The sequence below is a fragment of the Coenobita brevimanus genome, chromosome 13, assembly GCF_032717465.1.
Source record: "Coenobita brevimanus isolate Jiangsu-jjx chromosome 13, ASM3271746v2, whole genome shotgun sequence".
NCBI classification, from domain to species: domain Eukaryota; kingdom Metazoa; phylum Arthropoda; class Malacostraca; order Decapoda; family Coenobitidae; genus Coenobita; species Coenobita brevimanus.
Genome location: NC_136966.1, coordinates 49,291,023 through 49,317,223, shown reverse-complemented (window position 1 = coordinate 49,317,223; position 26,201 = coordinate 49,291,023). Strand labels below are relative to the sequence as shown.

The 26,201-nt window shown below is 40.2% G+C and overlaps 1 protein-coding gene across 1 annotated transcript in view; it reads right to left on the bottom strand.

The window, feature by feature from the left end:
* The window catches only part of LOC145415676 (uncharacterized), a 561,483-nt gene that overhangs the window by 99,464 nt on the left and 435,818 nt on the right, over positions 1-26,201 (bottom strand). The window contains exons 53-54 of the mRNA XM_080284894.1: positions 24,380-24,490; positions 11,610-11,783 (exon numbers count right to left, since the gene is read on the bottom strand). Coding sequence (XP_080141020.1) covers positions 11,610-11,783; positions 24,380-24,490 — 285 coding nt within the window. The remainder of the gene's footprint in view (positions 1-11,609; positions 11,784-24,379; positions 24,491-26,201) is intronic.

Genomic DNA, 26,201 nt, shown 5'->3' with positions numbered 1-26,201 from the left:
AAACATACATTTTCTGGTGTGTAAAACCAAGCTCTTTATATCAATAAGACCAAAATTTACTCTGGTGCAATTTTTTCTCTCTCTTTAAACACGAAGGATAACAATTTTTATTTGTGACGTTCTTTGATGGCCAATATTGCGGTAACCGTAAGTCATATGAGAGTGAAACATACGTTTTCAGATTTGTAAATTCAAGCTCTTGAAGCCTGTAGGAAAAAACTTTACCTTGGTGAAAGTTAAAAAATCAGACCCTTTTTGCGGTTCTGGAGATAGAGGGCTGGGAGATTTGTGGTCTTTAGGGGTTAAAGTGGATGGACAATTATCTGGTATGAAGGCAGATGAGAACGGTCATAAAAGACAAGGTTTCACAATGGAAAGATGTGATTAGTGGAGTGCCCTGGGGTTCTGTCTTGGCATCAATAATATTTCTTTTTCAGTACTGTACACATAAATGATCTGCCAGAAGGTTCTAGTAGTTACATGAATATGTTCACAGATAGTTGTAAGGAGCTGTAAAAGGACTTGAACAAACTCCACAACTGGAGCCAGACTTGGAAAATGGAGTTCAGTGCCAAGAAGTGTCGTGTGTTACAAACGGAAGTGAAAGAAAAATGGCCAAAATGGATATATAAAATCAACAATGAGATAATTAGCAAAAGAAAGGAAGAGGACTTGTAAGAGATTATAGATGACCTGTCATTAGAAAAACATAGAATCACTAGAGGCACATATGAATTACTGACCAACATGAAAGTGACTTTTAAAGTAATCCCTCCAATATCCGGATGCCCATTTTCTTGACATCCCCAATAACCAGACATTTTCGTCCTGGGATCCAGTATTTCCAAAATGGGACAAAAACTGCAAAAAATTCGACTTTTTCCCGCCTGAAATTTGAAGTTGGCGCGTGTGGCGCGGGCCAGCTGTGTTTTGGTACATTGTTCCCCCGACGTCCGCTAGAGTGCCCCTGCATCCTCCCTGCTTACCGCCCGTCTCTTGTTGTGTGTGCACGCTCGTCGTCGTGGCCGCCCATGTGCTCGCTTTTGCGGTGGTGCCTTACCTGCTGCAGGCTCTCCTGCTGCTCTCGTGCCTCTCCTTCGTGTGTGTGATGATGGCCCCGCCGCCTGAGAAGAGGTAGAGAGTGGTTTTGACTCTAGAGAAGAAGAGGGAGATATTGGACAAGGTGGACGCGGGATGGTCTACCTCACGTACCCTCCGTGAATTCAACCTGGCCCAGTCTACTTTGTTTGATATCAAGAGATCCCGCGACAAACTCATGCAGTACACGGCTGACTTCTCGTCGAAAAGCATATGCAACGTGGAGAGGAAGGTAATGTACACTCCCAAGTATGCAGAAGTCGACCGCTCTACGTTGATTTGGTATAGACAGCAACGTGCTGCTAGTGTGATGGTGCGTGGCACGGAGCTGAAGGCTGCTGCTGAGAAGTTTGCAAGGCTTCACGACGCCCTAGACTTCAAGGCATCCGAAGGTTGGCTCTTCGCGTTCAAGTTACAACATGGCCTTGTTTTCGTTTTTAAGGGCTCCAACATGCTTGCATGTGTGTTTTTTTGTTTTTTTTTTTTAAGTGTCCGACTCTGGGCAAAGGCTCAGGGCCTATTTCTTGGGGGCAGTGGCCTATCCCAAGGCCCAGTAGTCCTCCTACACCTCCACATGTCACCACCTCGGCGCTAACACACACCGTCCATATTGAATACATGGTAGGGCTGTCTCATACTGGACTGGTGTACTGGTATTAGCGGGGGTACTTTTACGACATGTCGGCGGGTCACCTGGTAGATCAGGAAAGTCTGCTTCTTAGGAAATTCAAATCCTTAAACTGTTCCCTGCCCCAGCCAGGATTTGATCCTGGGTCCATTAGGATTGCAGGTCACCTCTCTACCGATTCAGCCACCGCCTCCCCCTTGGTCACCTAATGGCAGCTCTCCACGCTGCACAATCCACTGCAGTCTCCCTGTTCAGTCCCTTAACCCTGAGGTCACACTTAATGACCTCGTCCCATGTCTTTCTCAGTCTACCCCTCATAACCCCACCCCCAATATTAACACTTCTCACCTTCCTCACCCAATTATCATCCCCCATCCTCTCCACATGTCCAAACCATCTCAATCTACCTCTCCTCATCACAACACCAATACACTCAAGTCCCATCCTACCAACCATAAGTCTCATGGAGAAGCTTTGGACGCCAACGAGGATGGAGTTGACGAGTTTCGGCACAACGTGAAGGGCTTGATCGACAGGGAGGGCCTAACTCTCGGTCAAGTCTACAACGCTGACGAAACTGGCTTATTCTATCACTCTTTGCCTACGAACACTCTAGCCGAGGAGACGGAGAAGTGTGTACCTGGCCGCAAGCTCTGCAAGCAACGGATATCTGCTTTGTGTTGGGCCAATGCTAACGGCATGCACCGGCTCAAGCCCGTTATTGTCGGCCGTGCAAAGCAGCCTCGGTGTCTTCATGTTGTCTGGTACCATTCCTTGAAGGCATGGTTCACAGCCCAGATCTTCAAAGACTGGTTCCACCGCCATTTCATCAAGGAGGTCATCCATTACCAGACGGAGAAACTGGGAATCCCATGCAACCAGGTAAAGGCCCTCCTTCTCCTAGACAATGCACCTGCCCACCGTGCGACAAGGAGTTGTTGGCTGAGAATGGGTGCATTAGGTGCATGTTTCTGCCAGCTAATACTACTGCTCTCACCCAACCAATGGACCAAGGAGTGATTGTGGCAACGAAGAGGCTGTACCGGTGGAAGTTCCTGGACGAGGTGATGGTTGTCTTCGAGGATGAGGACGAGCGCAGGGATGGACGGGACACGCGAGGCCAGCAGGCTTTGGAAAACATTTGCCGCTACAACATCAAGTCTGCCATCTACAACTGGGCCAGTGCATGAAAGGAAATCCCTGTCAAGACTCTAGAAAATGGTTGGTCTCGTCTACTTCTTGGAACGGATGTGGAGCACGATTTCCTAGGTTTTGACGTGGATGACTTCCATGCACGTCTACGTGCGCATGGCAACAATGTTGATGTGGATGAAGTGCATGAGTGGTTGGATGATGACGAGGGTGATCCTGGGTATCAGATCATGTCTGATATCGAGATTGCATCTTCAGTTGCAGGTGTCAGTACCCAGTTTGAAGATTCTGACGAGGACGGTGATGATGATGCGGACTCCTCTCAGTGTGACACTACTCCAGCCATCCCCAAGCTGAACACACTCCGGGAACACCTAGAGTTCGTTCTGGACTACCTTGAGCACCCAGACTGCAACAGGGAGATGGGGCCCTTGGGACTTGTGAAGGAAGTGCATGCTTTCAGGTAGTGCATCATTAATCATCAAAATCGTTGTTCCTTGCGTCAATCAACCATTAACAGCTTTTTCAGGCCCGTGACCCCTCCCGTGCCCAGCCCTGGCTCCACTCCATTGCCTCCCCAAGACAGGCTCTCATGCTCTGAGCCACAGCCCACCACATCAGGCACGGTGGAGTCACCACTTGACATGAGTTTGTGCCTCTCTTCAGAGTCGTCTGAAGTGGGTACGCCATCACCACGACCCAGCGACGCACCCCTAGGTCACCTGCATGTGCTACTCTCAGACTCTGACAATGATTAGACGCCAAGAACTTCTCCACTAGACCACACGGGAATTTACAGTGTTGTGCAGTGAAAAAAACAGTGCATAGTGTTAAGGAATTAGAGTTCTGAGTGAAAAGACAAAAATTTAATGGACTGTAAATGTAACGTATATTAACTTGAGTGTATTTTGTTTAGAAAATGGTTTTAAGAGTGGAAAGACTTAAAGTGCAGAGTGCAACACTTATTTCATTAAGGTACAATGGAGCGCAAGTAAGACAAGAGTGCGCAGTGTTAAGAGAATGGAATTCTGAGTGCAAATGACTAAGTTCTGTGCAAGATTTCATGAACAGTATACTGCAAGTGCTTCAGGAACTCCTTCTTACTGTCAGAGTCTGAGAGGAGGCGGGTTATTCATCGAGATGGGCAGGGACTTGCTGTAAGTACCCAGAATGTTTCATATTGTACTGTACTGTTTTTTCCATACTTACCTCTAACGCCTCATTTCACTCTTTTATGTCCCTTATTGGTGTGAATAGTGTCTTAGGTGCTATGCATGTGCAGTAGGGAGGTGTTTTTCTGTGTTAGGCTAGGTTAGGGTCCATAACTACCAGTCCAGGAGCCTGGGACTTGTTGTAAGTACCCAGAATGTTTAATATTGTATAAACCTACCTCAAAAAAACTCATTTTATGGTTCTTTTGCATTTATTTCAGTCTTTTATGTCCCTTACTGGTGTGATTTGGGTCTTAAATAGGTGCTATGCATGTCCAGAGGGAGTTGTATAGGTGTTTTTCTGAGTTAGGGTCCATAAGTACAAGTCCAGAAGGCTGGGGCCCAATATCAGGACGGGATCACTATCCGGACATGCCATTGGCTCTATTACATCGGATATTGGAGGGACTACTGTATATGGATGAGGAAAAGCTGAGGGAGTTGATATTGTCCATGATACGACCAGGACTAGAATATGTGGCTGCGATATGGTCACTATGGTCACCCATCTGAAAAGGTATATTAATAAACTGGATAGGGTACAACAGATGGACACGAGGATGATACCATGCTTAAGGGAACTGACCTACGAGGAGAGATTGAAAAAACTGAAGTTACCAACATTACGTGAGAGAATGGAAATTGGAGATTTGATTATGATGTTTAGAAATGTATGAGGTCTGGAAAAGGTGGATAAAGAGAATCTTTTTGTATTGGACGATGGAAGAACAAGAGGTTGTAAATTTAAATTGAAGAAGAGCATATGCCTTAACAAAATTAAAAGGTTCAGTTTCCCAAACAGAAGTACAAGTACTTGGCATGACTTAGAGAAGGAGGTGGTGAAAGCAAAAATCATCCATGTGTTTAAAACTAGACTGCATAAAAGTAGATATGGATACAGGACAATGCAAACTTAGCTTAATTCCTGTATAATACAAATAGGTACACACACACACACACACACACACACACACACACAGTGACTAGCACAGCGGTCGGATGTGTATCACTGAACTCCTATCTGGGGATACCTAAGTTGTACCTATTTATTGGTCAAGCTTGTATCAGGATAATTTAGGTGATGATCCAACATAGTGAAACAAGCAATAGCAAAGAGAGTGTAGCCTAAAGTAGGTAAACATCTACATCAGTGTCAAGGAATGTGCTGAATTTCCTTACATCAGCTGGACAACACCAAGGTTGGCAGACGACAGAGTGATGCAAAAACTGTAAGCAGAGATCTTTTCTGTAAGATGTCTTCATTTTTTGGAAACTGTTAAGAAAAGAGACAAAGGTAAAAGACAAGATGATGACTTCTACTCAAAACTGATTGAAAAGGAAACTTATGACAAGTTAGCTAAAAAAGTAAATAGACTAGAGAGATCTTTTCAAATGGAAATTGAAGAGATCAAGAATGAGCTACGGAGACAGAAGGAAAAAAATGAGGAATTAATAAAGGAAATAAAGAGAAAAGCCACAACAACAGATGACCTATCAGGTGAGGTAAATTCACTGAGAACAAAGGCTAGTGAAATGGGATGTATACAGTTACAGTATTAACCATGAGAGAATTATGGATGATTTCAGAAATGATACAGAGAAAATCAGGCAATCAAGCAGTCTGATAGACCAAAGTACAGTAGTAACACTAAAAAGAAAATAACAAAGGTAAATGAAATGGTGAGAAATTAAAAAGATGAGGTACAAACTACATATGCTGAAATGGTGAAAGTAAAGAATGATTTAGTTACAAAGGTGGATGAAAAAAGTGTAGGAAATGAAATTAAAGAAATTATAAAAAATACCCCAAAACTAGTCAGGGAAGCCATAGAGATTAACAAATCTACAGTAATCAGTGGCATAGGTGAGGAAGATATAAAAAAACAGAATCTCAAGGGACAAAAAGGAGATGGAAAATATAATGAACATACTGCATCAAGTATCAGGGGATATCTGTGATGAAGATATAGAAGAATATAAATGGCTAGGGAAATATGAGAGAAGTAAGTCAAGGCCTCTGAAAGTAACATTCCAGAGTGCAAACCCTGTAGAGAAAATATTAAAAAATGCCAACAAACTCATGGAAAAAGATGAATTTAAAAGAGTATGGATAAAAGGATGCCTAACTCAAGAGGAACTGGGAACACTAAAAGAGAAGAGGGAGGAAGCAAAAACAAAGAATGAGGAAAGATCACAGGAAGAGAGGAGTAAATTTTTTTTACAAAGTAACTGGACTGCAAGTATGAAAATGGTACACAACCAGCAAGGAATATAAAAAAAGGAAGGAAATAGACTCAAGCTACGGCTAGTATAAACAAGATGATTAAGTTGATGTACTCAAATGTAGATGGAATGGTATGAAAATTATCAGAGATGAAAGATTATACTCTCATCTTAAATGTCAGGACCAACTGCCTAGCCCCGGGCTTCTACACTCCTCGTGGGGCAACGTAGGATTGGATGATGGATGGATGGATGGATGGAAAGAGTATAGCAAAGAAAAGAAACCACGTATCATTTGCCTAACTGAAACAAAATTAACACCAAGGTTACCAAATGATACCCTAAACCTAGAGGAATACAATATATGGAGAAGAGAAAGGAACTTTAAAAAAGGAGCCCAACCTATTGTGATTAAGTGAATGAATACATGAGTGGTGGTTCCATCTGATATTAGTGAAAAAATCGCAAATTTCGGTCAAATAAGAGTACAAAACATAGTGGAAGTGGAAAGTTTTAGCAGGCTGCATCATGGCGGAAGGTGGTAGATCATTGTTTACATCTGATGGCGGTGAATTTGCGGGCTTCTCAGATGAGGATAAGGGTAAAGGAAGTACCAAACTGAATCAAACAAGAGTAGCAGGAGTGGAGAAAATGGCGGAGGGGAATGTCCAGGAGAAAAAATGGGGTGGACGATAATTTGTGAGCTGCAGGAACAGACCTTTGAACAGGAGAAAGAGATTAAGATACTTCAGACTAAGTTGGATAACGTCCGGACACGTGGTGCTGAACAAGAAAGGCAAATTACAGAACTGAAATTGAGTAATGGATCTGCCTTATATGAAATAAAACAGCTCAAAAGTGAAAACAAGAGGTTGGAAGCAGAAAGGGACAGGATGAAAAGTAAACTAATGGAACATGAATCAAAATCAAGGATGCATGATGAACATATTAAGGAAATCAAGGAACAACACAAGGGATGGAAGAAAATTCAAGAGGAAGAAAATATAAATTTGAAAAAGACTAGAGAGCAACAAAGCATGGAAAAGGTGGAAAAGGAAGTGGTTAGGGTACTAAAAAGTACAGAATCTTTAGCCAGGATGTAGCTAACAAGAAAAAATATGTGATAATTTCAGGAATAAAAGAAAAAGTATGACGGTATGATCAGAAAGGGAAAAAGAAGAACTGAGTCAGGCTAAAGAGATAGTATCAGTAGATATGGAGGGTAACAACAAAGCTCAAGAAGAGACTGAAGAAGTGTTTAGGTTAGGAAAGTGCGAAGAAGGAGGGGCGAGGCCACTTAAGGTAAAGTTTAAGTCTCAGGGAATGGTAAATGAAATCACCAACAGAACATGGAAATTATCAGAAATGGAGGAGTTCAAGAATGTCTGGATTAGGAGAGATGCAAATGGGGAAAGAAGAGCTAAGATAAAGGAGCTAGTAAAGGAACCAAAGGCAAAAAACGAACAGAGAACGGAGGAAGAGAAGACAGTGTTCTACTGGAGAGTTATGGATCAGAAATAAAGGAAGTGGTACCGACAGAGAGAGGGAGAGAAGAGGGAATAAAGGACAACAACAAAAATTGGAAAGTGGCATATACTGATGATGATGGTTTAATATCGGCAAGGCTAGAAACCAACGATTACTTGAGGGTACATGAATCAGATATTATGTGCTTTGCAGAGACCAAGAGGGGATATTGATATCCATATGGGAGATGGTAAATACAAACTGTGGAGAAGAGACAGAAAAGAAAAAGCGGGAGGAGGAATGATGACAGCAGTGAAGAACAACATCAATGTGGAAAATGTAGAACTAGGAGAGGGTAAGGATGAGTGATAAATATGAAACTAGAAACTGGAGAGAATGGCAGGAGAAACATTGCAGAAGTATATGTTCCCCCTAAGACAAGGGCATGGAATGATGATGAATAACGGGATACATTGTCAGACATGGTTAGTTATCTACAGAAAGTGACTGAGGAAAGCAACAACATAATTCTGATGGGTGATTTTAATTGTACAGAGGTGAACTGGGAGGACTGGGACTCAGAAGGCAGTGAAGATTTGTGGGGCACTATATTGTTATATATAGCAATGAATAATGTAATGACCCAATGGGTCAAAGAAGAGACAAGATTTAGAGGTGACAAAGCGCCAGCAAGACTAGATTTACTGCTAATCAAAGAACCTGAGGTAACTGAATCTTTGAAATATCTGTGTCCTATACGAAAAAGTGATCACGTGGTCATTGAGTTCCAGATGATAAAAAGGAACATGGTGCCAAGAGATGAGCATTATTACCAGGGAAGATACAACTTTGGGAAAGCAAACTTTACAGGATTGAGGAAATTTTTTAAAAATGCAGACTGAAGAAAATTTAGAGAAACAAGAGAGATACGGAGGAAGTGGGATATCTTTCTAGACCTCTATGATATAGGAGTGGAAAAACATGTTTCAAGAGTAAGTGGGAAAGAAAACAGGAAGAAGGATTGGTTTAACCGAATGTGTATGATAGCAAAAAAAGAGAGGGACATGGCATGGAACAACTGGAGAATGAGTGGTACTAACAGAACAAAGGAGGAATACAGAAGAACTAGAAATGAATATACAAAAATATGCAGAGAGGAAGAAAGGAACTTTGAAAAAGGTATAACTGACAAATGTAAGGAAGAACCCAAACTGCTTTATAGATTTATTAATGGCAATTTGAAACAAAAGGAAGGAATCACCAAACTGAAAGTAGAAGGAGAGGTCTATAATGATGCGGCAATGCAAGCTGAAATAATGAAAAAATGTTTCCAATCGGTTTTCACTAGAAAGGGATTTTGTGGAGGGGGAGAGAGTGACAAGAAATATAGTAATAAAAGATATAAAAGTGGAAGTGCAGGAAGTGTATAAATTACTGGAAACTCATGATATAAGGAAAGCCCCAAGACCGGATGGAATCTCTACTTGGGTACTGAAATATGTACAGAACAACTGGCGGATAAAATTCATGGATTAATTGTGCATTCTCTGGAAGAAGGGAAAGCGCCTTGGGAATGGAAGAGGGCCAATGTGGTACCAATTTATAAGGGAGAAAACATGGAAGAACCCCTGAATTATAGACTAGTGTCCCTGACCAGCATAGTTGCAACACTGTGTGAAAGAATTCTGAAAGAGAGATGGATAAAATATCTGGAGGAGATGAACATTTTGACTGAAAGTCAGTTTGGATTCTGATGTGAAAGGTCGTGTGTTTCCAACTTGTTGAGCATTTACTCAAGAGTGACTGACGTGCTACAGAAGAGAGACAGCTGGGTGGATTGTGTGTATTTAGATTTGGAGAAAGCCTTTGACAATGTACCCCACAAGCGACTAATGTGGAAACTGGAGCACACAGGAGGACTGAAGAGAAACCTCCTGGAGTGGATGACAGACTTCTTGAGAGACTGACAAATGAGGACAGTAATAAGGGACAGGATGTCAGGATGGAGGGAAGTAACAAGTGGAGTCCCACAGGGCTCGGTGTTAGCACAAGTAATATTCCTGATTTACATAACGATATGGTAGATGAAATGAACAGTTATGCAAGTCTGTTTGCTGATGATGCAATGATCTTGAGGAAAGTAGAAGTTGAGGGAGACTGTAAAATGCTGCAGGAAGACTTGGATAGCATTCATGATTGATGCCGGATGTGGGAAATGAAATTCAATGCAAAAAAAATGTAAAATACTGGAAATGGGTAAAAGTACCAAGAGGCCATCACTGAATTATATGATGAGTAATGAACCAACCACAAGAGCGAGAGACGAGAAAGATCTGGGAGTGCTGGTTCAGGATAGTTTGTCACTGGGAAAACACATGAACAAGATAGTTGGAGAGACGTACAATCTCTTGACTAACATAAGAGTCATTACATGGATGCGGAGATGATGAAAAAATTGATAGGGGCCATGATCTGCCTCAGGTTGGAATATGCAGCAGTAGTGTGGTCCCCACACAAAAAGAAAGATATAAACAAGATTGAGAGAATACAAAGAACAGCAACCAAGATGGTCCCCAGCCTGGCAGATCCGTCACTGGAAAAGCTGGATCTGCCTTCCCTAGAAAAAAGGAAAGAGAGGGGCGACATGATTGTGGTGTTCAGGGCCATGATGGGAGTAGATAAAGTTGACAGAAAAGATCTGCTTGTATGGGATGGGTATGTAACAAGAAGACACAGAATGAAACTGAAAAAGCCATGTTGCTTGAAGAATATCAAGAAATATAGCTTTCCATATAGATGCATAGACTTGCGGAATAGCCTGGACAAAGAGATCTTCCAGTCTAAAAACTTAAATGACTTCTAAGCAAAATATTACTTATTGAGAAAAAGAGACAGGACCCCACGAGCATAGCTCATTTTCCGTATATCACAACTAGGTAAATACACACACACACACACACACACACACACACACACACACACACTCACGAAGCTCACAGACATCTTACAGTTCTTCATACAATTTTTCCCTATAAATCTATGCTTTACTATTTTTCCTTACAATATGCTTTACTGTCCTACTGCACCACTGGATTCACATTACCCCTTTACCACCATACAAATATCAAGGCAAACACCATGCTGAAATAATACATAGAAAAAAAAGTTTTTAAAAAGTCAACATAAACACTCAGAATGGCTCACACAGAACTCATATAGATAGCATCAATTTTGCATGCCCAAGTTGGTCTGCTGTATTACTGATAATTACATATAAACATGAAAAAAAGCTCTCAAAATAATACTGTGCCAGAATGTGCAGATCCCTCAAATATACTTACGATAACTTTCAGCATGATTAGAAAGGTATTCCAAATCAAGGAAAATATGAATGAGAGAAGCACACAGTTCATTACCATAGCACAGAAGCCATCCAATTCATGCTCTTTTGAAGCTCCTAAGTGAAGAGGTTGAACTTCTACAGTCCATTATGTCCATATCTAGCTACATGGGTTAGTGGGTTCACCAAAACAATAAAATGAAAAAAGCAAATTAAAGCACCTTAAATACAGTGGTCATAACAGTTAGCATCCAATGAATGGCTGGAATAAATTGTATTACTGTTCTCTTAATACCACTTGAGACATGTAACTGGTCATCCTTGCCTTCAGTGTCTGTAATAAATGCTTAGAGCTTCAGGTCTCTATGCTCATTATTTCAGGGACAGTACAGGACTGGATAAAGGATGGTTATATGAAAAACTAAATGAGTTTACATAACCCAGCATGAGTACAAAAATTACCATGCTGTACAGCATTACCATGACTTACTTCAATCTCAGTCTTCTTGGACTCTGCTTGACACCGAACAGTTTTTAGTCTCATTCTGATGCCTGATATCGTAGCCTTCATATTCAGCATTTCTGAGTCTTGTTCCATCGTCTTCCCTTTTTCTTCTAGATAATTCAGGTCATCTTCTAAGCGGTGCATTTCAATTATCAGTGTCTGAAAATAAGATATAATATGAAGGTAATGGTTACCTCACTAGAAAAAGGAACAAATTAAACATCAATTCATGGCAAATGTCATCAACAGATTTCTAAGAACACTGCTCTGGATACAATGGTGCATTTCACATAATACCAAAGCAATATTACCATGTACATCATGATAGTGGAGTTATATGGCAAGACAGACTGTCAAATTAGGAAGTGAAAGAGCACTTTGGTGTGGATGTGGATGTGATAAAAAGCACTAGGAAAAATACACTGAGGTGGTTTGGCCATGTGGAGAGGATGGAGAGTGAGAGACTAACAAGGAGAGTGTATGCGAGTGAGGTGGAGGGGGGGAGAGGGAAGGGGAGGCCGAAAATGAGATGAAGAGATGGAGTAGAGAGGTATATGAGAGAGGAGGGTGTGAGCTAGGATCAAGGCAGTGAAGTGGCATTGGACAGGGCGACATGAAGGTGATTTGTTTACGGCCACCCCTTACGGGACTGAGGCATCTGGCAATGGACAGAGATAGACAGATATCATGATGCTGTACTACAGTGTTAATAAACCCTCAACAAAGTATTTAGGGATGGTAAACAGTCATATTAACACTCCTGAGATGATATACAGTACATTTTCAGTAATAAATAAAAATAAGCTTCACCTCTTGCCATAATATTCTGAAAGTCATATGGACGATGTTTTTGCAAAAGTGTGTGTGTGTGTGTGTGTGTGTGTGTGTGTGTGTGTGTGTGTGTGTGTGTGTGTGTGTGTGTGTGTGTGTGTGTCTATTTGTAGTATACAGGAATTGAGCAATGCTCGTGTTGTCCTGTCTCCATATCCACATTTATCAAGTCTACCTTTACACACATGAATGTTTTTCTCATGCACCACCTCTTTGTCTAAGTCGTTCCAAATATTTAAGAATATACCTAATTGTGATATACACGGAATGTACTATGCTCGTGGGTTTCCGTCGCTGTTTCTCAATAAGTCGAATTTAACTTTAAACTCGTTTATGTTTTTAGACTGGACGATCTCTTTGTCCAGGCTATTCCATAAGTCTATACTTCTGTAAGGAAAGCCATATTTCTTGATATCCTTCAAGCAGCTTGACTTTTTCAATTTCATTCCATGTCCTCTTGTTGCTCTCTTATCCCATACAAACAGATCTTCTTTGTCAATTTTATCTACTCCCACCATGGTCCTGAACACCGCAATCATGTCTCCCCTCTTTCTCCTTTCCTCTAACGAAGGCAAATCCAGTTTTTCCAGCCTCTCTCTGTATGACAGGTCTGTCAGACTGGGGACCATCTTGGTTGCTGTTCTTAGTATTCTCTCAATCTTGTTTATATCTTTCTTTTTGTGTGGGGACCACACTACCGCTGCATATTCTAACCTGGGGCGGATCATGGCCACTATCAATTTTTTCATCATTTCCTCATCCATATAATGAAATGCTACTCTTATGTTAGTCAAGAGCTTATAAGTCTCTCCAACTATCTTGTTAATGTGCTTTTCTGGTGACAACTATCTCGGACCAGCACTCCCAAATCTTTCTCTTCTCTCCTTTTTGTGATTAATTCATTACCCAAAAAATAGTTCAGTGATGGTCTCCTGGTACAAACCCATTTCCAATATTTTACATTTCTTTACATTAAATTTCATTTCCCACGTCCGGCTCCAATTGTGTATCCTATCCAAATCCTCCTGCAGTATTTTACAATCCTCCTCAACCTCTATCTTCCTCAAGATCTTTACATCATCAGCAAACAGACTCGCATAACTGTTCACTCCATCTACCATATCATTTACATAAATCAGGAACATTACTGGCGCCAACACTGAGCCTTGAGGGACTCCACTTGTTACTTCCCTCCATCCAGACATCTTTTCCTTTATTACTGTCCTCATTTGTCTGTCTCTCAAAAAGTCTCTCATCCATTCCAGAAGTTTCCCCTTTAGTCCTCCTATATATTCTAGTTTCCACATTAGTCTCTTATGAGGTACCTTGTCAAAGGCCTTCTAAGTCTAAGTACACACAATCCACCCAACCATCTCTCTCCTGTACCACATCAATCGCTCTTGAGTAAAAGCTCAACAAGTTTGAAACACATGACCTTCCACTTCTGAATCCAAACTGACATTCAGCCAAAATATTCATCTCTTCCAGATATTTTATCCATCTGTCTTTCAGGATTCTCTCACACAATTTTGCGACCATGCTGGTTAGAGACACTGGTCTATAATTCAGGGGTTCTTCCCTGTTTCCTCCCTTGTAAATTGGTACCACATTTGCCCTCTTCCATTCTTTTGGCACTTTCCCCTCTTCCAGTGAGCATACAATTAAGCTGTGAATTTTATCCGCTCAGTTGTTCTCTGCATTCCTTCAGTACCCAATTAGAAATTCCATCAGGTCCTGGGGCTTTCCTTACATCTTGAGTTTCCAGTAATTTATACACTTCCTGCACCTCCACTTTTATATCTTTCATCACCGGAACATTTCTAATCACTCCTCCCCTTCCACAAGCTCCTTTTCTTTAGTGAAAACTGACTGGAAACGTTTGTTCATTATTTCTGCTTGCATTGCCGCATCATTAAAGACCTCTCCATCTACTTTCAGCTTGGTGATTCCTTCCTTTGTTTCAGTTTGCCATTAACAAATCTATAAAACAGTTTGGGTTCATCCTTGCATTTGTCAATTATACCTTTTTCAAAATTCCTTTCTTCTTCCCTACGTATTCTTGTGTATTCGTTTTCTTGTTCTTTTATATTCTTCCTTTTGTTCTGTCGTTACCTCTTTCTCCAATTGATCCACGCCTTATCTCTCTTTTTTGGCTATCATACACCTTCTATTAAACCACTCCTTTTTCCTGTTTTCTTTCCCTCTTACTCTTGGTACAAATTTTTCCACTCCCAAATTATAGAGGTCTAGAAAGATATCCCACTTCCTCTGTATCTCTCTTGTTTCTCTGAATTTTCTCCAATCCGCATTTTCAAAAAGTTTCTCAATCCTGTAAAATTTGCTTTGCCAAAGTTGTATCTTCCTGTCTATGAAGCTCGTCTCTTGGCTCCGACGTTTCCTATTAACATCTGGAACTCAATGACCACGTGATCACTTTTTCCCAAAGGACAGAGATATTCCAATGATTCTATTACATCAGGTTCTTTGGTGAACAGTAAATTCTAACCTTGCTGGTGTGTCCTCACCTCGAAACCGTGTCTCTTCTTTGACCCACTGCGTCATCACATTATTCATTATTATATTTAATAACATAGTACTCACGAATCCTCGCCGCCTCCGAGTACCATTCCTCCCAGTTCACCTCTTTACAATTAAAGTCACCCACCAAAATTATATTATTGTTTTTCTCACTATTTTTTGCAAGTAGCTAGCCATATCTGACAACATCTCATGGTATTCGTCATCCTTCCATGCTCGTCTTTGGGGAACATACACTACCGCCATATCTCTCTTAACATTCTCTCCAGTTTCTAATTTCATATATATCACTTCAGCCCTGCCTTCTCCCATTTCCACAGTATCTACATTTATGTTGTTCTTCACTGCTATCATCACTCCTCCTCCCTTTTTTTCTTTTCTGTCTTTTCTCCACAGTTTGTATTTACCATCTCCCAAATGAACATCAATATCTTCTCTTAATTTGGTCTCTACAAAGCACATGACATCAGGTTCATGCTCTCTCAAGAAATCATTAATTTCGATCCTTGTCGATATGAAACCATCAACATTAGTATATATCACCTTCAAATTATTTTTGACATTATTAATACCCTCTTCTCTCCTACTCTCTGTCCGTACTCACTTCCTCAACTTCTGATCTTTCACAACCATCCCCCTAATTTCCTTCACTTCTATTTCCTTAAATACCATTTCCTTACTTTCATATCCAATACTCTCCAAAAAAAAGTATTACGTTCTTCCTCTGTCCTCTTATCATTTTTTTCCTTTACTTCTTCCTTTAATGATTTTAAAGCTTTCTTCTTCTTCATTCAGATCTTTTCTTATTATAATATTTTCCATCCCCGCCCTTTGCTTAATTTCCAGGTCACTTTAAGTATCTCATTTATTACACTTTCTGATGTAAACTTGACTCTCATTGGTCTTGTTTCCCCTTTCTTATAAGGCCCTATCCTCCTTACTTCCTCAATTTCTTTTACCCACTTGTTTCCTTCTCAAATCAATCTTGCCTAATATTCCTCTCACCATGTTCGTGTCTCTCTCTTAGGTCTTGCTAACCTAACCTTTCTTCCTCTTCCCTGTTTCCAAATACTACCACACATCTGTTCCTTTCTACCGTTTCTCTCACTATTTTCTCTTTTTTCTTCAGTATTTTCACTACATTTTCTTCCATTTCTTTCTTGTTCATTTCCCTTTCTTCCTGGATGATCTCTCTTAAGCTGACCACTTCTTTCTGTTCTTCCTCTACGTGTGCCCACTTTGCCTTGTGTTCTTCTAGTACATTACTCACCTTCTCCGTTTTATTAGTACTCTCTTCAAGTTTCCTCCTCAGTTCAACATTCTCCCTCTTCAAATTCTTAATCTCTTCATTGGCTGTTTCGTTGGACTGGATTAGACTCTGTATGGTGGTTTCCGTATTTCCTGACACATCCTTTATCACTAGATTCTCTACTTTTTTTTCGAGTTCACTAATTCTTACCTATTTGTATCTTTACAGGAATGAGTCAAGCTCGTACTGTCCCGTGTCTTAAACCATATTTATTGTACATATCCTTAAATTTGTGAATTGTTTTGGCACACACTATTTCATTCGGTACGGCATTCCACTGATCAATTGCTCTGTTTGGGAAACTAAATTTCCTTATGTCTTTATCACCTCTCTTCTTATGCAGTTTTTTGCAATGTCCTCTCGCTGATGCTTCTCCATATGTTAAGTAATAATTTATGTCTATTTTCTCCTTCCCTGATATGCACTTATATAGCATTATCATGTCACCTCTTTTCCTTCTCTCCTGTAGTGTTGGTAGATTCAGTTTATTTAGTCTTTCTTCGTAGCTTAGGTCCCTTAAGCTTGGTATCCATCTTGTAGCAGCCCTTTGAACTTTTTCAATCTTGTCTATGTGTTTTTTGAGATGAGGACTCCAGACTACTGATGCATATTCCAGGGTTGGTCTAATGAATGATGTTATTATCTTTCTTAGCATGTCTTCATTTATGTATGTGAATGCTATTCTAATATTTGAAAGCAGTGTATACATGTTCCGTACCTTCTCGCTGATGTGGTCAGCCAGAGATAGTCTGTTATTGATAATCACACCTATGTCCTTCTCTCTTTCTGATGTGTATAGGGTTTTATTTCCTAACTTATAATCCCAATCAGGTCTTTTTCCACTTTTACCAAACTTGATTACATGACACTTGTCCACATTGAATTCCATTTGCCATGTATTACTCCATTCATGAAGTTTATTTAATTCTTCTTGTAGCTCTTTACAAGAGTCTGTGTTAGTAATTCTCCTTTGTATTTTTGCATCATCTGCAAACATATTCAGATAGCTCTCATTTCCAGTGTTACTGTTTATATCATTTATATACACTAAAAACATGATTGGTGCTAGCACTGAACCCTGTGGTACTCCACTAGTCACTTCTTTCCATGATGAGTAGTTTCCTCTTAGTACTGTTCTCATTTCTCTTTTTATGAGAAAATCTTGCATCCAACAAAACAGCTTGCCTCGAATTCCTCCTTGATGGTACAGTTTCCATAAACGTCTTTGGTGTGGTACTATGTCAAATGCTTTCTTGAAATCTAAATAGATACTGTCCACCCATCCTTCTCTTTCCTGTATTGTGTTTGTTACTCTGTCATAGTAGCTCAACAGATTAGTAACACATGATTTTCCTTTTCTGAAACCAAACTGTCTTTCTGTTATCATACTGTGTTCTTCTAGATGTGTGTGTGTGTGTGTGTGTGTGTGTGTGTGTGTGTGTGTGTGTGTATGTGTGTGTGTGTAATTCACCGAGTCGGTCAGGATCACTTGATGGTCGTGATCGTCAGCTTTTTACCCTCCCGGAAGGGAGCTGAGAGCTCATATAGTCCGATCTATGGGCAAGGCTGTGACCTTCACACATGCACACTCCCGTCCCCTTGCTCAAGGGGGACAGTAACCACCCACTTCGTCAGTGAAACTTTTAGCAACCTGAGCGAGGCGCGAACTCCCGTCCACTAGTTGGCAAGCGAGAACGTTACCACTGCACCAGCGAGTGTGTATGTGTGTGTGTGTGTGTGTGTGTGTGTGGTAGGAGGGGGTGCCCACAACCAACTCCCTTGATGCACTGGTATCTATAAGTGACCCTATACTGAGTGACAAGCCAAACAGCTTTTTCTGTATGTCATCATTACCATCATCCTGTACCTTATTACCACCTGAAGACTTGGTAAGGCAGGATTTATAAACAAGGAAATAGGAAGTATGAAAGTATAAGAACTATCAACAGCATGCCCAGTGACAAGAGCCACACAATCATTCATAAATCTTGCAGGAGTCCTGTTTTTCCTAGCAAACATAAACATCTGCATGTAGCTTTTCAATCTGTTCTTTTATGATGTGCTTCATGTAAATCTGCCAGGTAGGGTCAATGAATCACTGTCAAATTATAAATGGGCTGCCTAACCCATATTATGTACTTCTCCATACATATTTCATCTACAAAACTCAGTTTCCCGTCAAATGGTTAGTCTCATCAGCTTCCATATCTCACCTTCTCTATTAAATATTTACCATATCCATTTGTCTTGGCCCATCATGCCTCCTCTCATCTTCAGATTCATTCACATACAGTACTATACATTCATCACCCTGTCTATATCAATTCTCTAATAAATTTATCATCTAAGCACACTCTTCTGCCTTATTATCAGCACACTTCCCTACTCCACATCTTTCATGCATCACATACATTTACTACCCAATCTATTCTATGGTATTTATTACCATATCTATCTACTACTGCATCTTTAATGCTCAGGTGGCTGGGGTATGTACAATAGTTCCCTGCTTGTCAAGTACAGTACACCCCCCTAGTATGCGAAATCCTAGTATGCGAGACCCCTTGTGAACGAGGACCTGTTTTTAATATTTTCTTAACCAAAGTACGTGAGTCGCACCCACATAACGCTAGGTGGCAGGGAAAAACTCCCCAAAACTGATGTTTTCCGGTGTGAACCCTGAAAGCGACACCTGCCTCTGATGGAGAGTGATTCGCCAATGCTTAGGATTAGTTGAATCCTGTGTGCCCTGAATAGGTTCAAGGAGGAATTTGAGAGCATAGAACTGTGCCAGCAACGAATGGAAGAGGTTCTGAGTTCACTACACAGAACCTTCTGCTACTACACAGAGAAGCACCATCAAGAAATTAACAGAGGGAAACAAACCCTCATACTCGTTACCTTCAGCAACCACCAGAAATCCAGGAACCCTTGGAAGCAGTGCCTTCTTCTGCAGAGCCAGTTCCTGGAGAGGAACTAGAGGATGAGGTGATGTCAGTGGTGTCATCAATAGACTTTGAAGGATTCACGGAGGAAGTGAGTGAGGCGGCTCGTGAAAGTGTTGATGAGGAGGTTGGTGATGAAGGTGGTGCGGCTGGCGGTGCATCGGGTGGTGCAGGGGGTGCACACTAAGTGCCTCACCGTGCCTCAGAACCCCTTCTTACGTCCATCAAGCCTATTGTTTTCTTTGGTTAAGGTGAGCAGCCACATTCTTGTTATTTAAGTTATATCTTAAGTACAGTATGTCTTAGATATTTTCCCTCAAATGGGTCAAAACGGTCACTGATGGAGGAGGTGCTGCCCAAATGTTAATTTCCCCATTAGTTTATGTATTCCTAGTACGTGAAATCCTAGTACATGAGCATGTCTGCCGCCAATATAGGCACGTACTAGGGGGATGTACTGTATATAAATATGGAGGAGGTGCTGCCCAAATGTTAATTTTCCCATTAGTTTATGTATTCCTAGTACGTGCAATCCTAGTACATGAGCATGTCTGCCGCCCATATAGGCACGTACTAGGGGGATGTACTGTATATAAATAGGAAGAGGGTGAAAGGAGACCAAAAACTCCCTTAAACTCTACATTCTACCTATAGCACAATCAAATGGCCTTGGAACCAGGTTCTGTATCTAGAGCTAGGCAGGCTCATATGGCTACATGGAATGTGAGAGGTGTAAATGAATTAAAGCAGAAGTAGTATGGGCATTTATGGAGATAAGGTTCAATGAGATGATGCTGTGTGACACAAAGATGAGAGGGAGTGAAAATGGATGAATGGGTAGAAATGATATGTATATATAAGGTTAGGTATAAGCAGGCATATGTAAAGAAGTGATTTACAAATGAATAATGAATGGCAGAGAGGAGTGAATGAGTAGAGAGTAAATGTATCAAATTAAGGTACAGTGGAATCTCCTAAATCGCACGATCCTAAACAGCAGATTCATAATACACAGCAACATCATGCAGCAGTTTGCAATATGAGTAACTTGTGAAATTACATGAAATTCATGACTGCAGCCTCAAAAGTGGCACTTTTCCAATGCCTCGTATAATACATGCCACCACTACCCCAAGCCCATGTGCTGAGCCGGGCAAAATCCAATCGTAGTCAAGCATGGGAATCACTAAACCAATTATACTCAAGCACAGCACTTTACATAAGATAATCACAGCGCTTCCCTCCAATGCCAAGCATGGAGGACGTGCGCGCTTGATACCCCGATGCCCGGCTCAGTGCACTGTCTCCTCTCTGTTGTTGGCATGTGGTTGTGGTGTGGTTTGTTACGAGGATTTTTTTTTTTCCCCTGTGCTTCCTCCACCTACTCAGTGTTACCATGGCCAATTGTAACCCTTCTAAGCCTACAACTTCTTTGAGGAAGAGGAAGAAGATGAAGCCAACATTATCTTACACTCAAAAGTTAAATGAAATAAGGAGGATTGACAGCGATGAGAAGAAAGCCAAAGTTGCCCACCCTTACAGGCTCAACGAGGTAATTCTTTACCGAACAAGTGTGGCGATTCCACCAATATCATAACAAACTCACAATCTCAGGTTAAGTAATTTTGGTACTGTATATATGCAACACAGATAGTTAGCTGTTGCATTGTGACTGCAAGGAGTGGAAAAAAATAAAATATACTTATTTTGGGGTATATAAGGAAGCTGGCAGGTCATCCGTGTCAATGTTTACTGACAATCTCTCCAACTGGCTGCATTGTACACCAACCACTGTTCCAACTGGAAGAGTTAGTGTATCATGCATTCTAAATCCTCATTTACAGATTTCAGAGGTAAGTTTATAAAAATGCCCAATGGCTATGGTAATCCAGGAATAACAAGTAACTTGTGAAAGACTCATTTCAATAGAAAATATGGAAAGGAAGTGTCTGTTCCCAACAAACAGACGACTCTTGCCATGACGTGGAGGCAGCTGAGGGTGACGACGACACCGCTTCTGTTGTCTCTGCAGTGGACTTTGAGAAATTCCTGTGGGAAGCTGGTACGGAGGAAGCGGCACAGAGGCAGCAGCATGAGGCAGCAGCACACTTGACTCATGCTGAGAGGCCATAGTCTGCCTCAAGCCTGAGAATCCCTCCCCCTTCCCTCGTCCATTCAAACAATGTCGTCAGTCAGAGTCAGGTAAGAATCTTACAATATTGTTCATTCCCATTGGATATGCTTTACTAATTTCTTTTCAAGGTTGTCAGTGTTTGCTGGTGACCAGTTTGACATAGATTTGGGGGTGAGGGGGAACAACTTTTCCGAGATGACAAACCCATACGCAATTATCCCCATAAGATTAATTATTTCTAACTTGCGGAATTCTCACGGCTTGTGCCCAGTCTCATATGACTGCGATTTAGGAAGTTCCACTGTATATAAATACAGGTATATGGTATATACGAGTATAATATAGAATGAAGTGAGTGCTGAAAGGTGTCAAATTGATTTTGTACTGGGGAAGGATGCCTGGGAGTAATACTGACCTTAGAGTATTAGAAGGAGAAAGCCAAGATGTTTGTTTGACTATCTAATTGTGGTGTGCAAGGTGAAACTGATAGGAGCATTAAGGACAGTGGACATGAGGAGTATGCACAATGAAAGGCAAGTATATGTGATAAAAAAATAAAGGAATAGCAGTGAATAAGAATATATGTCTCGCAGAACTGTAAACTATAAAAACTGCTACTTCAGTACAAAATTATCAACATGAATACTCATCTAAAACACCAGAAGGTCAGTGTTCACATGATGTTACCTCGTGTGACATATATGGCCACATCCCACTTGGCTGACAAAACTAAGCATATGGTAAGTAAAAATGCCAACTTAAAAAAAAAAAATAATAAATAAAAAGGGGGGGAGGGGGCCTTCCATATATGGTGTACAAGTGCTTCCTTTAAAATGCCAAGGAAGAGAGCATGACTGTCATATACTGTATTCTTTAAACAAACTAAAATCACAATGGGCTGCAGCAACTTCTGGACAGTTACATGAGAGATGTTGACTTAAATGATGCTGCAGGATATATGGGAAGTCATAAGACTGCACAAGATCTGGCACAAAAAGGACAACAGTGTTCTGTCCTGCCTGCACTTAGTTTTAATTTGTACTGTATTGCCATGAAACCTTACAAATGGTCCCTGAAAGTTTCTAGGAAAAACTGAATCGCAGAACAAAGAAGCATACAATGGGAGAGATGTCTATCTATCTATCTATAGCCAGACACAATACTCCCTAAGGGGTAGCCATTTGTCTTTGAATTAACTGTTTTACGGGAATGAGCACTAACCCTACGCCAACCCACTTGCTGACACGTTAAGAACACAGATGGGTTGGTTATATGGTTACCACCCAACACTGTAAATGGTTTTCTGGCTTACAGGAAACCATCAGGCTTGTCACTCAATGAAAAGCCACCTGCAAAGGACAGAAGAGTAATAAAAAGTGACAGGAAAGATGAGAGAAATAGAAAGAGAGGAAAACAGACACGGAAAAATAATGACAAAGGTATATGAAGGAAGAAGTAGGCTGCACTACATCGGGTGAGTGGATGATGGTTGCTACCAACTACCACCAAGAGAGATATGACATTAGGTAAACATTAGAGAAGCGATGTAAACTGGCAGGTTATGAGGTTTAAACAAGTTGATAGGATTGGGGGAATGGACTGGTTGTGGAGAATCAGGAGTATGAAAATGAAGGGAAGTATCTTCTGAGGCAGACTGAAGAAAACATGAGATGAGATCCTGCACGGAAATCTCCAGGATAGGGGACTGAAGAGGGAAATGGCTCAGGATCATAACACAGCACATGAAGTGCTGCTATCAAGTGAAATGACATACGTGCTAGCATGGTCAATGGTCTTTATACGTAAACATGGTGTAAACTAAAGCCATGTTTTCGTGAGGCCTTTTTAGACCAGTCAATGTTTTCTGGACCTACTTGATGCTTACAAGAATGGATTTTAGACTAGTTCCATCTATAATATGCTCCTCTTGGCTGGAGGATAGAGTGGATGGAGTCATGACAGAGTCAGCTGAGTTATGTAAACAGAGAGAATATGATGGTAATAAATCAGTTTAGCTTTAAATATCATTAGTATTATTAATACGCAAAGTAGCTGTTTCTACATCACAGAAAATATGACAGCTTGCCTGTGTGTCAGTTTTAGGATCATGAGAATGAGTTCTCAAGGCATCATGAAGTGAAATAATTGTGCAGCTTACCTTTTAAGTTAAAAGAGAACTAATAACCAGAGGCAAAGGATGCAGTATTCATCCTTATGGAATTATTTCTGAGAAATAGTTGTAAGTACCACCATTACCTTATAATAATCCATAGAGACTCATGAAATTTGAATTTCTCTCCAGATATTATTGTCTCACTAATTCAGCCACAGCTGATCATCTTTTTCAATTCAAGTTTAAACAAATATTCATTTCAAGTGACATCTACATTTATATCATCGTCCAATGTCACTGTTGACTGTTATTTGTGCAAAATTCTATTTTTAAAACAATATTTAGCTTTCATTTCTGTTGGCCATCTTTGCCGTATCAGCTGTTTACCCTGGGCATGGAAAGCTCTTGGCTGTCTTTGTTGCCCAGTGCTACTGCACATCCTTTATGTGCAGAATTTGGTAAACCCAGTCCTGGCTCTGGGGCAGGATTGCTTAAGACCAGTCTTCGCTGGTGTGATTTTTCTGCAACTGTCTCGCCAGAACAGCCATGGGACTAGTCTCGACCGGTCTGAAAGCCTCACAAAAATGCGACATAAGAAGCTACGGCACATCTCTCCTTGACCAAGTGGCTGTGCTAATTCCTTACCCCAGCAAACCTGTGTGTGACAAAGTGACAGTGGACAAATCCTACAATCCTAAGGTGCTGGGGAAGCCTCTGGAGTGAAAAAGATACTTTTATGAAAACATTTCCCTTTCAAGAACAATACTAGCAGCTGTATTACATTACAGAATTGGTAACTGATTATTAATTTTATTCTCTGCAATTCCTCCACCTCTCTTATAATAAGGAATTTCTCAAAATAATTATAAATACTGTCAAACATACCTGGATTGTAGTTAATTGTTCAATAACGGTATAGTCCACAAGAGCCTTGATTCTTTCTTGGAAGCTCTCAAGTTTCTGTTGAGCAGATGACACTTTCTCCTGTACTTCTTCCTGCTCAAAAATGAGGGTTTGATAGCATTAGCTTCAAAATTTTATGGAACATTAAATCAGAAAGAATGTTCTGATCTCAAGCACAACAAATCTTATATAACACTAATAAATTCATGAAAAATGGCTTAGGCATAATGGAAAATGCACTAGCATGCTTGCTTCAGAAGTTAGTAAACTAGCAGAAAAATTTAACAATATTCTAATACACTTTTAACATGCTAATCCTAATGAGTAAAACAATGATTAAAAAAAGCACACTGTACCTGTAAATGCAAATGGAAACCAAAGAGAGAGAGAGAGAGAGAGAGAGAGAGAGAAAAAAAAAGAAGCAATTAATCAGAAGTAAAAAAATATATATATATATTATTGTACTATAGTAACACACTACATATTCAAGTGTAACTGCACAGTACAGAAGGCTACAAACTTATGGTAAGATTCAGTTCTTTCATACTTCTAATCAGTAAGTCTGCAAAACTGAATTTTGAATCAAATGAAGTTTATACATTATGTACATGAAATACTTGGTTTTGGGGTTTTTAGAGTAAATTTTGGTCTTAAACACTACTATACTCAAGTCTATGAAAAAAGTTCATTGTGAAACCCTTTAAATTTCATAGGACACTATTAATCTTAATTCTAAAACAAATATCATACTCTATATGACCACCTATCTGTTTATGGATCTATCAGTTTTAGTAGATATGATAAAGAAAATATTCTTGTAACAAACAATGTAATAAAGCGTAGATGAAAAAACGTCATGTAAAGAATCATATAATTACACCACCAGCATATTAACTGGTTAGACATGTTGACTAAAAAACTATTACACCATGCTGACAGAGTCGAGATACAAAACATATCCAATCTCCACAAAGGAGCTTATAAAGGTGCCTGAAAAAAGAGCCAGTTAGCTATTACATATCTCTTTGAATGCATTGTGAGTAATGAGGATATAAAATCAATATTGTGTCACCAAATTCAGAAAAAGCTGCTGAAACTCCAGGAGGATTAGACAGAATCAGAATTGTTTCCAAAATTCAAGTATGTTTTGTTGTCCATGTGGTAAGAGCTCTGTTTGATTTCCTCTGACTGACACATTCAGCAAGGTCACCTGAGCCAAAATAAATAAAATAAATACACAAATATAGTACATAAATAAAAATATGCTCAACCACAAGCTTCAGGCCAGGAGTGAGGGTCATGGAAAGGAAGAATAGGTTGGAATGACATGCTTCCAAAATCTTGTGTCAATGGGAAAAAAACAAAAAAATCTTTCAGTAATAATACAATACAGCTTTTTCACTCTATAGGTTGCAACACAAACCAAAGATTCTGCTAAAGTAGGAGGATGGGCATCTTTTATTTTCTCATATTTACTTGTGTGGCTCACTTAAAAAAAAAATAATAATAAAAAGAGGCTTAAAAAAAATAAATGAATAAACAAAAAATTCAAAAAATGAAAATTTCATTCCTACCACTGGCTTAGAGACTGTGGGATCCTTACAGTATTAACCCATCAAAGACATCCTGTATGAGAACTCATAACAGTCTAAAGATAAGAAACAATGAACAACTTGGCTCTTTTCTTAGAATGGCTTCCCAATATTAAGCTACAAGAATTTCTGAGGATGAATATGCTACTCAAATAATGGTTCACATACAAAAAGATGACAGTGTACAAATACAAAAATCAGAATTCCTGTTT